The sequence below is a fragment of the Pogona vitticeps genome, chromosome 3 (genome assembly GCF_051106095.1).
Source record: "Pogona vitticeps strain Pit_001003342236 chromosome 3, PviZW2.1, whole genome shotgun sequence".
NCBI classification, from domain to species: Eukaryota; Metazoa; Chordata; class Lepidosauria; order Squamata; family Agamidae; genus Pogona; species Pogona vitticeps.
Window position 1 is genome coordinate 193,279,233 of NC_135785.1, and position 18,153 is coordinate 193,297,385.

The following is an 18,153-nucleotide window of genomic DNA, read 5'->3' on the forward strand; positions in this document are numbered from 1 at the left end:
CTGCCTCTTCTTATCTCTGGTATTTGCATAGCTGGATCTAGTAGCAGGGCTTGCTTTTACAAACAAAACAAGATTTTGCAAGAAAGAGAAGGGGGACACTGGGCAGAAAACCTTCTCATTAATCCTGGAATCTGGAAAGCAGTACATTTGTGTATAGCAATCTGCTGCCACAGATTTGACTGTTGCTTCTTGGTTACATTAGCACTAAAAGGCTGGGAAAATACTATAATATTAGGGTTTGTACCATGAACATCTGGCATGGAAAAAAACACATGGATTTGCAAGAAAGAGAGAAAAGGATATGGGAATGCAGGAACGAAATCAAGACAAAACAAGATATGCAGAAAGTCATCTCAGTGTCAAAGGTACTTCCAATAAAATGTATACATATCCACATTTTTTAAGGTGGGACAAATGCTGTTTCTGAAAATGCTCTTACTTCACTGCCCAGCAATCCCAATACTGTAAACTTTAATATCCCAGTAACTCAGACTTCAAATATACTGCTTGCAAAGTTACAATGAGGGAAATAATTGTATACAGAGATGTATTCAGAGATAATTGTTAATGAAATGCCAATAGACACTTTTTCATTTAGGTGGCACTACGTTATAATTTCAACACTCAAGTCATTATTGGTCAAACCTTTTTGGACAACTAATGTCCAACTTTACCAGAAGCCACAGGGCACCCATGGGTAGCTTCCTCTTGCATTTCAGCCTTTGACCTACTTATTAATATTAGCATTTGCCTGGACGTTACTTTCTCTCTCTCTTCTCATCCAAGAATTTTTCACAAACTCTGTTTTGTCCATAATTGCCTCTTGCAAATGGTCTTCCCTCCTCAATGATTTCTCATTAAGACAGAAGGACTCAAATGAGCTAATTAAAACAGGTTCGTTGCCTGCAAAAAAAACCAAAACAAAAACAAAACAAAAAACCACCACCCTTCGCATGAGCTAGCATGGATCTCAGTAAATGTTAAGTGACAAGTATAAAGTAATCATGTTTCTTCAGGGAGCAAGGGGTACACTTTTCACAGTAGCCCATCACTTCTTGCCAGCGTGTCATGTTTTCTTACACAGTCTGGCTGGTCCTCCTGTCAGACAAAACCCAGATTCTTTTATGCACCAGGAACTCCTAAGTAGAAGCAAAAGGAAATAGAGCAGAAGAACACATCACTGCATCTACCTCTGGGTTGCACACAATCACTAGGAGACACGAAGTGCTACCAGCTGTGAAGTTCTTTGTTGAACACCTGTCAGGACAAGGCACATGAAAAACCTTTGCCAGAAATTTTACTGAAGGCAGATAGGTGGCAGGAAAAGTCTGCTGCTATTATACTACACTCCCTTTGCGTATTCAATTTTATATCACATTAATGTTCCAATAATACATACAGTCAAATGTTTCAAATTGTAATAGTGAAGACCTAAGTGGTCTTCACTATTGATGCTCTGCAATGCCAGTCACAAAATCTTTGAATGCATTGCATAAAGGTGGGTATTTCAAATGGCTTGTAAATTTGAGCTATTTTGATCAGTGCCATTTGATAAATGACAGTCAAGGGACCAAGATATTCACCCACACTTAACTGGATTGAACATAGTGATGTAAATCCTTGCTTGTCGTTTCTTCATATGCAAAGAACTCAACATTTTTCTACATGTCAGGAAGAGTTAAGAACAATTGCCTTGCACTCTCCATAGAGTTCATCATTAAGAATGATTTTTTTCATAACTCCTTATTCTTTGCACAAATTCCAAAACTGCCCCAAAGTAGGATGGTCACTTTCTTTATGAATTTGAAGCACTGGATGGGTTGTTTGCATTTTTCATATCATTCAAACAGTCCTACTGAGTTTCCTCTTGTGTGGATGTGCTTTGTTTCTCAATAATATAAAAGAGATGAGTGACATTTTATTCATATTACAGAGGACTCTTTGTCTCACTCTCAGATGGAGGTGAGGGATTCTGTGGAGCTTTAAAATTCACTTTTATGAGATTAAGTTGGATAAATTGCATGGCTTCTCCTCAAATAACAGTTATCACTGTAGAATAGCACTGAATGTTTGGTCTGCAGGAAAGTTTTTGTTGGCAGCAAAATAAAAGAGGCCGTGTTGTGAGTGTTGACTGTTATTTAAAATCTCTTTCAAGTCAATTGACATTATTGAAATCCCAGCGCATGAAATACAGAGACAAGCCGCACTGACATAGAGATCAGCACATGACAGGCATTCATATTCAAATATATTCAGCTAAGAAAGACATATAGTTCTAGTAAGACATTCAGAAGTACAGCATTCAGTATTCACATGTTGCAATTTGAAGAGGCAAAGCGGAAGAAAAACTCAGAAAGGCAACGGAGAGGATGAACATTACTTCAAAAATGAACCTTTTCATTTTCACTGTCCTGTTGCAAAGTCATTGATTAATTGATCATCAGTGTCTTCCAGCTGCAACACCACTAATTTTTAATCCAGAGAACAGGAAAGATTGGGCCAGAGAAGGGCCTTCATGAAAAACTGGAAAGGCACAAATACTGCCACAAATTCAAACCAGGATTGGATTACAATATGACCAAAATGGTACAAGGCAGATCAACACATAGCAGCTAGTCGATGCAAAAAGAAGAAATCCAGTACAGTTTCGGTTTCACAATAAAGGTTTACCACACAGAGTACCTAGATCAGCACAGTAATGACTACAAATAGACTGATACTTTGGATCAGAGAATAAATTGTGAATATTTTCTTGTTAGGACCCAAACTGGAATCCATACTCAGTCCAGCACTTGCTGTATGGTCATGGATAGGGTACAATCTCTCAGTGTTTATATTCTGAGGGCATCCTGGGACAGTGAAACTTACCCAAGGCTACATAGGCTGGCTTTTCTGGGGTGCACAGTGGGGATTTTAAGTCCCAGGCTCTAGCTCCACACACAGATACCTAATTTGAGCTATCTAGTCAGCTTCAGATTTCCCTACTTCTCCAAATTTTCCTATTTTTTCAGGCAAAAGCAGGAGAGAAACCAACTGTCAGTGATGCATATATTTGCAGTCTCTGTCTTAAATATATTCATTTCTCTCTCCTAAGCTTTAATAACTTCAGTTGGCTTCACTACTCCTGCTCCTCCATCTACACTCAATCCTTTAGCAGTACTTTAGGTTAAGCTATATTTATTTCTTTATTTCCTTATTCACTCATTCTTATTTGTGTACTGTATTTCAATAGTCTTGTACTGCCTGTCTTTTTTCACCTCAAAAGAAGATAGCCTCCCCCCCAAAAAAACCCCCCCACATAACTGCAATATAACATAGGCTGCAACCTAATGCCCACTTTTTAAGAGGACGCCCACTGAACCCATGGGACATACATTTGAGCGGAGACGTACAGAAGCGTGCTAAAACTTTACAGTCCTGGAATTGACACAAGACACTTAATAACAACAAAATATTGTGCTGCAGGATCACCTCTGACTAAGGGACAAGAGGCCAGAGGACTTGACATCCGCCAGCATAGCCTCAATGTCACAGAATATTTTAGCTCAAGGAAGAAATTCCCCATAGTTCTGCAATTTGATGTCAACGGTGAGGAGGATGGGAAAGAGACAAGATGGTCATTTGCACCAGGACCACATATCTGCAGCTGACATTTTAGCACCATTAAACCATAAATAATATTGGGGAAATAGCTAAAATTGCCATGTACATATTGTTCAGTCATTCTGCTAAAGTTATTTTTCTTTTTGCCTTAAAGTTTTGGTTGACTTACAAACACAGAGGTAATGTAAAACAAATTAGACTAATGTGAATGGTCACAAAAAACTATGTTTCTGCTAACATGTGCAATCATAGCATGACCTTGTACTCCTAACTTATTATCTATATGCACATTTTCTTGATATTTGTGACAAGGAGATATAAAGATGATCAACCAGACCTATAAGGCCATTCATACTCTCCAGATTCTGTAAAATACAAGTCTGGCAGATAGATAGCAATATATTTCATGCTTTGCAACTGAGACTGAACTCTCATGAGCACTTTCTTGGGAATAAATGCCATCCTCACTTATTTTTCAAATAAATGTACATAGGCTGTTCTTGATACTTGCCAGGCTCTGCCTAGCTTTTACAGACACACACACAGTCAGAACATAAGGCCAGTTATTCATGCATTTCTGGCCTATATGTACACTACTGTGTTCCAGGAATATTCAGATATGAGTTTCCATTTTAAAACAAAGCTACTCATTGTATTCCATGCTCCAGAAGCCAATTCCAAATATATATATAGGTGCTTTTAAAATAAGGAAGAATGGGTGTGATTTATTAGAAACAACTGAGGCTACAGAAGATATGAAAAATATTCATTGGAATAAAAGCCATTTATCTGATGTTCTCATGCCCATTTGCTACTTCAAATCCTTCTATGCACATGCACACATTTGTCTCATTAATTTGCATGGCACCTATTAAGGAGAAACCACGGACTAGATGAAGCCTATTTCCTTCAAACTCCAGTGAACACAGCAACAGGAGTTTTGAAAAATTATTACTGTTATTGTCATAGAAGTCAGCTTGTATATTAGGCAGCTTGACCTAAGCCTTTGATGCTGTATGCTGTATATAATCAAGTGCTAGCTCCACCTAGTGTTGTCTTAATGCAGTCCAAAGTTCACACACTTACTGATAAAAGGTAAGCAAAATATAAAGCTATTCTTTTCAATTAGACTGTAACAGCCTTCAACAGATTTATAAAAGCAGGTTCATAAGCTTGAGCAACTTAAAACAGTGTATATCAAATAATATTTCACGCAATCTGGAAATGTTTTTAGAAAAAAAGAATGAAACATAACAATGGCAAACCCTTTGGAATACTCAAGGCTGTCTGAAGAGAATTTGAGTTAGATTTGGATATTGTTAATTAATTTCTGAACTTTTTCCACATAGATATAGCAAAGTGTATAGTTTTTTAAAACTTTAAGCTTCATGTTTTTTTTTTTAATTACAAGGCCATTATAAAAAAACAAAAATGTCAAATAGCATGCATTTTTTCATTGATGTGCCTGGCTTTAGAATAACTTAAGCTTTATTTATAAAATACCACTTAAATTATCACTTATCAATTCATCATCCAGTCTCCTTTTAGCACAAACATACAAAGTATGCATACATATAATTTAAGTCAAAATAGTAAGTCTGTTTTTTGAAGACGACTTAGCAACTTGTATAAAGCCACAACTCTCATACAAATTTCACTTTATCTGATTGTTATCTTAGGGATTAGTTTATTTCAACAATTATTGACCAGATAATATAGTCTGTAAACAGCAAGGCTCACTTTCAAATTTTAGCAAACCTATTCCCAGAAATAAGGCATCTATGCTAATAAATCACCAATTTACAAATAAGGATCAACAGCATGAGTCAACCTTGAGGTGATATTTAGTATGTAGAATAAAGCATTGCTCCCTCTGATTGAAGGAGGGGGGGAGGAGGTTGGGGGAAAGGTGAGAGGAAAGGATGCAAAGACCTGAGAAGCTCTTTTTAAAATTAATCAAAACTTCTTAACAAGGTCACCCAAAACTTTATATTATTACTCATCTGTACTTACAAAACAAGTCAACAACTGACTGAAAACACAGCAAACTGTGACATGAATTAAAGGAAAGCACACCCGGCAACGCTTAGTGTTAACCTGCTCCCAAAACATGTTTCCCATTTGAAATCATTTCACATTTGCTGTCATTTGTCATTAGCAGTTTTCAAAATTATGTCTGAAACAAGCTGCTAGACAGAAATTAAGAACAGTAATCAAGCAAGAAATTATAGACCCAGCTGGGCAGGCATCAAGTTGGCAAAACACGAATACAGTTCAGAAGCTGAAACATATGCTAGAGTTGTTGAAAGACCTGGCATGATATCTAGATGAATTTCCTTCTTATCGTCACACAAAAATGAATGCATGAAAAGAAGTTTTTTTAAAAAAAGGCAGAAAAGAAACTACAAAAATAGAATCTTGCCATGATATTTGCTGTTTCAGAATATTCAACAGACACAGGTTTCCCTAACTGAATGAATATGCTACGGGAGGTAAATCAGAGACACACAGCTAAAGCACAGAAAACATTTGAGGTTTCTGGCTCTTTGTTACCTTACCTTTGCTGCCTCCCCCAAACAGACTTAGAACACACTTTCTAAGGCTAGTTCTAGGGTAAGGTTTGACTCTAACCTTACCCTTTCATAGCCAGCCACCTCTTTCAGGCAGGTGATTCCTGAGATGAGAAACAAGCACACATACATAACACAAACAGAAATGCAATTCAGAAATCCATTTTGCAGAAGCAACACTGTTTTCAGAGAGTTTCCAAGACCTGAGCAACAAATCCTCTGCCATCATCAACAGAGGTTCATTCTTACATATGCTTTGTCATGGTCAGTTTCCTAATGACATTCACAGTAATGTAAAGGCTTTGATCATCCTACCTTCCATGCCAGCTGTTTTTCTCTTCACTCCATCATGCCAATAAGTTGGCTGCGGTAACAAATCAAGATAGTGCAAAACAGCATCTTTCCTCTGCATCTGTCATCTTCCTGAAAGCATTCTATTGCTGCCGACTGCTGGGAACTAGAAAGTCTATTTGAATTCCAATAGCTCCCCTTTTGCATGATTCAAGTTAGGTTAGGTGGACATGCCTAACATGATTCTCTCCATCATTTATTATGCAGCCGCTCCACTGCTGGTGTGGTAACCACTCTGACTTTATCTGATACGTCAGTCTGGCAAACCTATACCTTAGTGCAAACACACAACGAGACACAGCAGCATCCTGCATTTAATGAGCCTTCTCTCTGCCTCAGAGAGCAGTGCATCTGCAAATCTCTTCCAAAGCCCAGCGCTCGTGTTTCTGTTCTCTCTTTCTCTCTCTTTATTAAAGCTCACAGCTTTTCTTAAATATGATTGTTTGGGTGGGAGGAGGAGCGTTTTATTTCTCACACCTCCTTTCTTCTCTTCCCTCCTCCGTCACTTTCCCAGTCATCTCCTATTATCCAGACTTAAGTTAAATATGTGAGAATTCCCCTCATTACATATCATTCCTTCATGCAAACTTTGCTGGGAGAAGACTTCTAAAAAGCACAGTGAATTGCAGGGGCACATCACCGATAGCATTATACAAGCTTCATTAACAATGTGAGGTCGAAAGCAAAATTGCACGAGGATCCGTACACCTTAATGAACAGCTCTCTGATCAGATGAGAAAACACTCAGTTCAACCCCAGTAAGAGTCTTCATATGTTTCAGGTGATTGCTTGGCAATACTTGTTATTTATGCACTAGAAGTAGGAAGGAGCCTTCATGATTCTGCCAGTAGCATCTTATCTGTTAAATGATATCAGCTGCAGCTAGAATATTTGGGTGAGTGACAGATCAGCAGGGCTTATTTGACACAACCTCCTCCTCTTCAAACATAACATCAGCTGATACTGCCTACAGGATTCTAGGAATCATATGCATTGTTGTTCGGTCATTTTGCTGCACTTTATTAATAGCTGACTGAGAAAATGTAATGGGCTTGAAAAACTGATATCAATATTACCCATGATTATTATTATACTGAAGTAACCGCATCACTGTTTCCCTTATATAAAAAATGCCCATGTATTCAGAACATCTTTTTCTTTTACCATACCTGGTTGCTACAGGAATAGCAAACTAGATGCTAGCAACTTACAATGAAAGTTGACATGATTGTGGGAAACATACCCATACAATCACACACATACACATACACATACCTGGAATTTTCAAAAGTTTTGCCCCACAGTGGTCATATCAGTGCTAGCAGGAATTTAACATAAAATGTCTGATTTGAATGTGTAACCCTGAAGTGATTCAAACAAAACAATGTACAGTATGTAAAAATATGTTTTTTTCAAAGACATTCTTGGGGTAAGATATTTTTGATGTCTCCAATCTGCATCACAGATTAATAACAAGGAAAAGGAAAGAAAAATTTTGGACCATGTCATCCTTGGTCATCCATCTACTAAAACACAATCTGAAACAGGAAGAAATAAAAATAAAATTGGGAATGCTTTTTCTTGAACCAAAAATTCCATACAGTTACCAGTTTTAACCTGCCCTGACTCACAAAATGGCCTCTCTTAGCAGAGGCAGTTTTAAACAGCACAATCATACACATCTTTAGTCAAGACTAAACGCTACTGCAGCCAATGGGACTCCTCTGGGGTAAATCTGAATCAACTGAATTGTACTTTTAGTTTTAAATTGCTAAACGCAGTCCCAGATTGCCTCTGCTCAGTACCCATTCACACCAATGCTGCTGCATGTCAAAATGTAAACTGAGCTCATCCTAGCCTATTGCATGCTACTGGCAACTGCGGATCTCCAGATGTTGCTGGACTAAAAGGGCCAATATTATGTGTTGTGTTACATGCTATCAGGTTTCATCTGGCTCTAGTGACCCTGATAGGATTTTTCAAGGCAAGTGAGATATTTAACGAATGAGTTTATCAATGCCACCCACCCAACAATGAGTTTCCATGGCTGAATGAGGACTAAATCCTAGCCTCCTGAATCCTAGCCTATAACAGTGGATAAAACTCCTAATACCCCTCATCTTTAGCTCTGTTGAATATGGGCTAGTCCTTAGGAGAATGTATAGGTGCTCCAGACAACATTTGGAGGATAAGGTTTGCCTACACCAGTCTTATGGACAAATTGCACAAGCCAAATCCTTCCTATAAAGTTTCTTGACTGCATTTGCCCTGCATGTATCTATAAATGCCCAAGATATTGCCCACGAATATGTAGGTAACTAGACAATATAAGAAAGGCAATATGGTTCATAGGCATGAATACTGGTCTGATGTGATCAAAGTCAGAGGAATTAATTTGCACATGGATTTTAAGGGGAAGATATGAAGCATTGTGATCTGGCAGTAAAAATATGATTTAAGTTACTCACTCCATTCACTGGTAGCCACTTAGGACTGACATAAATGTGCAGCATGAATTGTGGAAACCATAGCTGTGGAATTGTAGGCTAAGAGTAGAACCCATATCATAGCAATCAGATGTCTTCTGGGTGAACAATAATTGCACTTACCTCCTACCAATCACAATTAGCAGAAACAATAAAAATGGTTAATGGAACAAGATGCAAAATGTAGTAGACACCATATATCTGGCATCATGGAATAAGATGTCCTTTTAGAAATGTTATGTAAATAAGTTGAATGAGAATTACTACATCTGCTCCTCAGTCTGTAGCTATGCATATCAGCAAGCTGATTGTGTATTCAAGGCAACAGAGACAGTCCTATCATATAGTTGCAAAGTATGTAGCTATAAAGTGGCTATCTAAAAATGCTGTCAACTTCTTTTTGTTGTCAGTTCAAGTCATTTATGTGGCGAAAAGAGACTATAAAAAAGACGGGCTTTGGAGATCCCATAAATTTTGAATACATAAAAGGATTTCAATACTATCTGTATTGCAACTGTTCAAACATTCAGACAATAGCATTGAATTGATGTTATTTCATGCAGATTGTAACTCATAACTCACAGCCTTAGGGACTTGAAAGTTCTAGATGGGGGACACATTTTATTATAGCCCTTGAAGGAATCAGTCCTTCCATCTTAAACCAGAATTTTCACCTGCTTCAGACTTCTCCTTAGAGGGAGATGAATGCAATGGGGGTGGGGAATAGTAGGCCCTTGCAAATACCGAAAGACTGAAAAACAGTTGAAATTGTGCATATGTGAGCTAAAAGGCATCATACCAGCCAGTTCCTCCCCCTTTTCCTACACGGTATACAGAGATGGCACCACATTTTTGGTTCAGATTAAAATAGACCTAATTTAATGTTCTGTATTAGACTTAGCCCTTAGTATATGAAATACTGTAAGCTTCATGCAGGGAAGGGATAAGTCTAATACAGAGCATTATATATATGTAATACTACTTGTATAAAATATACTCATGAGGCAAAGAGACAGTCCAATTTTCTTCCTTTTGGTCAAAATCCTGTTGCATACTTGCACTAATGGAAGGGAAATGATGCACTTCACCATGGTAAATTGTTGCTAATTAGTGAGTCCGTGCTCACATTCCTGGTTGTGCACCAAGCCACATGACTGGCATGCAGTGAGGAATGCAAATAGGAACTGCTGGAACTATTGCAACCTTTGTATCCTGCCTTTAAGAGGTTTAGGCTGGGAGGGACCTTTCTGCACTGGGATAACTGTCAATCAATCTAGTAGCAACCAATTGTCCTCTCTCTGCCTCAGATTTTGATGAGAGCCATGACTCTCTACTCAAGAGTTCTTTTCCCACTCTTTTCAGTCGGGATCAGTTGGAGTTAGAGTGAAAATTCTGTTAGCCATATAGTAGGTCAGTCATGAAGTTTGTTAGACATTTCAGTTCTGTTCATGTAATCAGTCAACATTTTTCTACAATATAATGCTTTTGATCTATTCAGAACTTTGAGTAAATTGAACTTTTTATTCTTTCTCTTACAAGGGTCTCTGAATGAGTTATTGAGACAGTAAGTGCCAGTTGATGAGAACTAATAAAAAGGGATTGTCTACTGAAGGGAGACTTAAAGCTAATTCTGCTTTATAGGTCCCTGAACTATCTGCTGTGTAGTTAGATATTTTCAAGACAATAAAATTTCCACACTCATTAATCAGTGGCAATTTGCCAATGGCAGTTACATATTTTACTTTACTCTGGTGTTACTATACAACAGCAGTTTGGCATTTAGATGTTAAATATTATATAGAAGTAGTGAGTCCACTGAGCAACAGATAAATGCTTTGTGTTCTGACTGGCAGTTGCTCTCCAAGCTCTTAGCCAGAGATTTTTCCTAAACTTGTTCTCTTCTGGTTTTCTTTTCCTAACCAATGATACTAGTATCTGATAAGCTGATTTTATCTGCAGAGACTCCATATACAAAGCACATGCTGTGTCAGTCAAATTTCCCCAAATGTGCTCTTCCTTGGGAATATGGGCTAACCTAAAAATTCAACCTAAGACATGTCTCATATTCCAAATGGTCATTTCTCCCACAAGACCATGTCTCAAAAAATATAACTTTCTACTTTTACAGAAGACAATTCCCATGAAACAGTTATTGTTAACATTTATAACCTTATAGCTAAGAAATTAAGTTTATTGAGAAGAATGAAAATGCTCTCTCATGACAGCCAGCCAAAGATTCCATAATAATACCCTTATTTTAATTAGAGGGATGCACCCTGTATACTCTGAAATGGGACCTCAAGGTGAAATAAGTTGTCCATCTCTGTCTCAAGGCATGACAGGAGAAGGCAACAGCGAGGAAGGCTATGTATTGCTGCAAAAGCTCAGGAGATATTTCTGAGATTTGTTTTTCTGTAAACATATCTAAAATTTATTTTCCCCTCCCCCAACCTATAAAATGAACACATTTTGCAGAACTCTCTTCTAATGTTCTTCACAACTACGGTATTCATATATCACATAGGTCTTTTGTAACTAATTGTTATCCTGAGAGGATGGAGGGTGGAATGAATAATTTGAATGAAAATGTGGGCAGGAATTGATGACAAAAATGGAGAGGATGGAATTATGATTTAAAAGTAAGATAGTAGAGTAAAGTGTCATCTTGCTGCTGGAGTGGTAATCATATGAGAAATATAGTCAGCATTGCCCATGTGGCTTCCAAACTCTTATACAAGAGCCAAACAGGATACCTTATGTTGTTGTTGCATTATTGTTAGCTAGTTCAGGAAACAGAAAATTGAAGAGTAGGAATAAACTAAACGAATGAATGAATGAACAGTATCACATCACAACACAAAAATATAACCTGGTATATTGTGGCCAGGTATATATGGGGACCACAAAACACAGCGTTCACACCAGAATCAAAGAACATGAAAGACACCTGAGACTAAAACAACTGGAAAAATTGGCAGTAGCCCTGAAACAAGCTGAACATATCCTATTTCAAAACACAGAAGTACTGGACAACACCAACAATCATTATGTTAGACTACACAGGGAAGCCATTGAAATCCACAAACATCAGCAAAGCTTCAACAAAAAAGAAGAAAGCCTAAAACTCCACAAAGCCTGGCTCCCAGCTTTGAAAAATACAGCCTGCAAAAAGTTCAACAAACTCTATCCAGCCACAATGACGGGTGATCACTGCACACAAAAGACTAGCTAACAACATGCATCAATCACAGTGACAGATCATCTCCCCCCTTATCACAACAATACACCCATAACAAAAAACACTCTGATCATCATAATCACCCAATCTCCTGAAAGGGACAAAAAGCTGTTCCCCATCTACAAATATTCAACTATCCCACACACTACACCAGAACACAAACTCCTGTCCTCTGAAAATGCCGGCCACAGAGACTGGCGAAAGTTTAGGAAGAAATGAGGGTGTGTGGGTGTTTTTGCCTGGTCTCTGAGTGCTCTCTGTGGATTTCATTGTATGTGTATACGGTGTATATATGTTCAATGAAAATAAACTGAAATTGAAATTGAAAAACCTCCAGAACATGGCCAAACAGCCTGAAAAAACAACAACAACCAATAAACCTGACTTTAAACAAATAAATAACATAACCTGGGTTTAAATAAAGAAAAAAATGAATAACATAATCTGACTTTAATGTAAACAAGGCACTCTCTTCTGTTATAAAAGTCACAATCAACAAACATTGCCCATCTGATAAAGAAAAATCAGGTAAACATTGAAGCATTAGCTGAAATCCAATATGAAACCACAACTAGAGTAGGCCAATTGAATCAGTGGAATTTATTGGGGGGAGGGTTGATTTACCAAATCACTACTGATTCAATAGGTTTACTCTAGTTGTAATATATTCCTGAATTTCAGCCAATGTTTTGTTATAGCAACTAAAATTACACCATATCCAATCTAGTTAATTTTAAACAGTTAATTCTTCTCTTACTTTAACTGTTAAGACAGTTTTGTGGAAACATTTCATTGTGGTAGAAGTATATAATTTAAAGTATGGCAGCATATAATATATTTATAGCTGATACTTCATTCTGCATGCTAATAACTTATAATTTTTAATTTATTTCCCCATATATCTTTATATGGAAAATCTGACAATGATAATAAATACTGGTCATAAATACAGTAGAAGTGAATTTAGATTGCTGATGAGAATTAGAACTCTCTTACTCAGTGCAAAATTGTGAATCATAGATCTGCTGCACAAAATGTCTAAAACCCCGTTGCTTGTTATAGTAAATTGCATTGGAGTAGGCCCATTGAATCAATAAGCATTTGATGAGTCAACTCTTCCATAATTTCCATTTATTGAAATAAGCCTACTTTAACTGCAACTTACTCTAGTGTAGTAAGTCACAATTGGAGTAGGTGCACTTGCATCAAAGGAAGTTACAGAAGAGTTTACTCATCATTGAGTCAATGGGCCTCCAGTATTTTTACTACATTAACCAACAGTATTTTGACCATTGCAATAATATAAACAAGATTTTGATTGCTGATGAAATTCTTTAAAGCAGGCCAAAACATTTGTAACAATTACTTTGGAAGCAAAAAACAATGTTACCTTTTAAAAAAGCTGTTTTATTTATACACACAGGTTATGTTTTAACAACAATTGTTGTTGTGAGCTAAAATATTCAGCAGTATGCTACCCTCAAACCCCCCCCCCCCCACACACACTTCATACAGGAGAGGACAAGACATTCTACAGTATTTAAATCAAGGTTTTCTGGCTAGTCCAAATTTAAGATTTTTTTTTTACCGTAATTGTGCTGGTTGAATCAAACCTCCTCTTCAATGTTCTTTTCACCTTGGGTAACCCTGGTAGGAATCCATAATGCCTTTTCTTGAATACACACCTTGAATGGTTAAGGAGTTTGAGTGTGTCAGAGAAGCCAAGGACAATGCCACCAGGAAGCTAGAGCCCATTACAGTCTGGACTCCTAGCAGGGTCACCCAAGGTAGAATGAATGCAGTGGAGACACCAGACTGAGATGAATCCTCCTTTCAGGAGTAATGACCACATTAGCAGAAAAGAATGGATAGTTCCAATGGTGACTGGGCAAATAAATTCCTGATGGGCAGCTACTACAAGAGCAATAAGTGAAGTCAGCATTGGTAGAGAGTCTTTCGCAGAAAACAGCAGTGACATTCAAACTTATTTTTGTTAGTAATGCATGAAAGAAGGCAATAGGAAATCACTGCTGAAAATGTCTTACCTTAAAAACCCTCCAGAAACAATCTAAAAACGTAATAAGAGATAGTGCTGGAATATGAGACTCTCCAGTCAGAAAGCACTCACATCAGCTTCTGGGGAAGAGCAAAGAACAAGTAAAAATAGTGTGGTCACTAATATTATAATTAGATTAAAGCTGAAAGGATGTCTAGTGACTGATGTACACAGAGGTGAAAGGAAGTTCCAGTGCTGCACAACAAACACAACTGGAACCTGGATTGTTAGAAACACAATCTGTAAACTGTAAACCAGAAAGCAAGAAACTGAATGTTTAAACATTGCAGTACTTGGTGTGCATGAACTAACATGGAACGGAATGAGACATTGGTCAGATGACTACGAAGTATTTTACTCTCCAAATGACAAACTCTGAAGAAATTGAATGGCTCTAATATTGAAGCATTATATCACACATGTGGTTAGAGCTTTGATGTAAGGTCTGACTTTTTGGAAACCCTATCAACATAGCTATCATTCAGGTCTATGCTCCAACTACAATTCCTGAAGAAAAAACAGAAAGCTTTTACACAAGTTTCCAGGAGGAAACTGATCACACACTGAAACAAGACATGCTGATAGTCAGAAGTGAATGGAATGCAAAAGTAAGGAAAAAAAGCAGAACCAAATATGATTGGAAAATTTGGTCTAGTAATCTCAAATGAAGCAGGAGAATGACTCATAGAACTCTGTGAAGCCAACAATCTGCTTATTGCTAATACATGCTTTGGGTAACTGAACAGATGACTCTACATGTGGATATGACCAGAGGGACAATGTAGAAATAAGACAGCCTACACAATTGGAAGTAGGAGATAGAGAAGTTGTATTCTCTCTTCCAAAATAAGACCAGGGGCAGACTGTGGTACTATGAATTGTTAAGATTAAAAATTAGAGTAAAGCTGAAAAGGAATGCTGAAAGGAAAATAGTGCCTAAATATGATTTAAATAATATTTCTGATGAATTTAAAGTCCACATACAGAACAGTTTTTCCTTACTAAACTTATCTGTCTATGAACCAGAGAACTGGATTGAAACCAGATATATTATTATGGAGGAATGCAAAAAGACTTACTGTAGTCACAAGAAAAGAACAGCCTATATAATTATATATTATATATATATTAAAATAATTATGTGAGAATCAAAAGTAAAAGGTGACAGAAGGAGGTCCAGGATCTTGAATTCAGCTTTTCCATGACTATCATGTATTTCAATGGCCAGGGCAAAGAAATAAAAGAAGAGGGAAAATGAGAGATCTCTTCCATAACATCCAATAAAGCGAAGGGAAATGTAAACCAATATTAAGAATGCTGAAGACCAGAAGGCTTCCCTGTGACTCACTCAGAGGGCACAAAGAAATCGGATAGGAATGATGTGGATGGCTATTCTATCTTCTGCTGTTTGAGTGCTCACAGTTCCTTAATTTGGCCTGTCAGGTTCGCACCAAATTATGGGACTAAGTATTCTTTCCCCAAAAAAGTCACATACCAAAATCATATGATGATGAACCTGCAGTTTTAGAAACTGAAGTGAAAACTACTCTGAAAGCATTTAGAAGAAATAAATTACTAGGCATAGATGAAATACAGATTATACTGCATTATTTCAAGCTGCTGGGACTGAAATGGTCAAAATTCTAACAAGAATATGCCAAATATGGAAAACAAATATGGAAAACAAAACAAGACTGGAACTATCCGATATATATCCAAAACCCTGAGAAAAAAAGATGTCAAGAAGTGTAGCATCTATAGGACCACTGCACTCATTACCTATTTGGTGTTTTAACAAAGACTTTTACCCTTTATGGAGTGAGAAATGCTTCATATTCTTTCTGTATTCCAAAAAGAAAGAGACACTCGAGGCACACCAAAGAGTATTGAAGAAGCCACTGGCAATGGTGCGGCTAAATTTTTTTGTAAATAAATAAATAAATAAATAAATAAATAAATAAATAAATAAATAAATAAATAAATAAATAAATAAATAAATAAATATCTGTTTATCCTTTATAAATTATAGTGAAGTCTTTGACTGTGTGGAACATGAGAAACTATGGATTGTTCTGGAAGAAAGAGGTGCACCTTAGCACTTGATTGTCCTAACGTGTACTGTATTGTGGAGAAAAACTAGTGTCAGGACATAATATGGAGAAACAGAATGTTTCCTATAGATAAAGGTATCAGACAGGAGTGTTTTTAATCTCCCTGCATGCAGAATATATCACAGTGGATTAGATTCTCATGGAGGAAGTGTGAAGGGGAAAAATGAATGTCATCTCTCTGGCAGAAGGAAGCAATGACTTGAAACAACTTATGATGCAAGTGAAATAAGAAAAGCAGGATTGCAGTTGAACATTAAGAAGATAAAAATCATCATGACTATGGAAGAACTACATGACTTTGATATTCACACTGAAGAAACTGAAAGATTTTATATGCTCAGTTCTATCTCACATCCAAATAGAGACTGCAGTCAAGAAATGATGAAGACTGATACTCGGAATGGCAGCAATGAGGGAACCAGAAAAGTTTGTCAAATGTAAGGACATTTCACTGGAAACAAACAAAACCTATCAACATAACCACCACTGACAGTTATGTTCATCCACACTCTTTTGTTCCTGAACATAGCTATGTATGTGTAAAAGCTGGACAGTGAAGAAAACTGAGAGGGTGTATAATGATTCATTTGAAATATAGTGCTGGAGGAAAGCTTTGAGGATTGTCTGGACCACCATAAAGATGTGTAATTGGGTTTTGGATCAAATTAAGCCTGCACTTTCTTCAGAAGCAAAAAAAAAAAATATGATGAGAACTGAGGTTGTTATACTTTGAGCACATCATGAGAAATGGAAAATGTAATAATGCTAGGAAAAGTTGAAGGTAGCAGGAAAAGTAGAAGGCCAAATAGGAGGAACGAGTGACTGGACTTCATAAAAGAAGCCAAAGCCTTGGCTTTGCAAGAGTTGAGTAGAGCTGGCCACTCATTTGTAGGGTCACTGTAAATTGGAAGAAATTTGATGGCATGTAACAACAACAGTTGAACCAAAATACGATCAAATCATTGTTTGGTGTCTTTGTTTCATTATGAACCTGGTGTCTGTTTCATTATGAACCTGTCAAATCATTAAGGGCCTCTGGGACAGGTCTATTTGATCATACCATATTAATGGACATCTGTTTGATTGGCATGCAGAGGAGGGCTCTCTCCTGTGTTATTCCCACAATGTAGAATGCACTTCCTCAGAACAGCAAGTAGTTCCAACGCTTGCTCATTTTTAAGAAAGATCTGAAGATAAATGTCTTCAAATAGCCTTTTAGCTATTTTCATGTTCACTGAATGATTTTAAAGGGTTTATGTTCAAGTTAGGGTTTATGTTTAATTTGTTTTCCAGTTATGCCTGTTAGCAAGAAAGGTGAAATATACATGTCATAAATAATAATAGTTTTAAAGCCAACATGTAAATAAGCCAGTCTCCAAGTTGAAGACTCATAAAAACAGTGGTTTGTTTGGAAAGAAAAGGAGAAGCATTTAATCTCTTTTTCCTGTGTGATGGGCCATCAGGTGGGAAGTTTGAGGTATGAGTCAGACGTTTCCTTGTTAAAAATATTTGTGATAGTACATTTTACAATTAACTGGTACACACAACACTTAAATTGATCAGCAGAGCAAAGGGATTTACTGCCTTCCCCTTCTTCCTTGAAGTATTCTGGCAGGGGGTAGGAAAACAGATATAAAATTTCACACCATGGTGTTAAAGGCCAAACCTCTCTGTAGCAACTCTGCAGTATGTTATGTCTAAACTAGGCCAATGTAACACTACATACCATTTCACATTG

General features: G+C 37.1%; 1 protein-coding gene across 8 annotated transcripts in view; it reads right to left on the reverse strand.

Annotated features, from left to right (window-relative positions):
• The window catches only part of DMD (dystrophin), a 1,295,019-nt gene that overhangs the window by 1,203,614 nt on the left and 73,252 nt on the right, over positions 1–18,153 (reverse strand). For 7 of the 8 annotated variants that reach the window (XM_078390476.1, XM_078390472.1, XM_078390475.1 and 4 more), the window contains exon 1: positions 6,489–7,138. The exons of the other annotated variant lie outside the window; for it this stretch is intronic. In XM_078390476.1, the coding sequence (XP_078246602.1) occupies positions 6,489–6,585 (97 nt within the window). In that variant the 5' untranslated portion in view covers positions 6,586–7,138. Of the gene's footprint in view, positions 1–6,488; positions 7,139–18,153 lie in introns of those variants that run through there. 8 annotated transcript variants of the gene reach the window in all.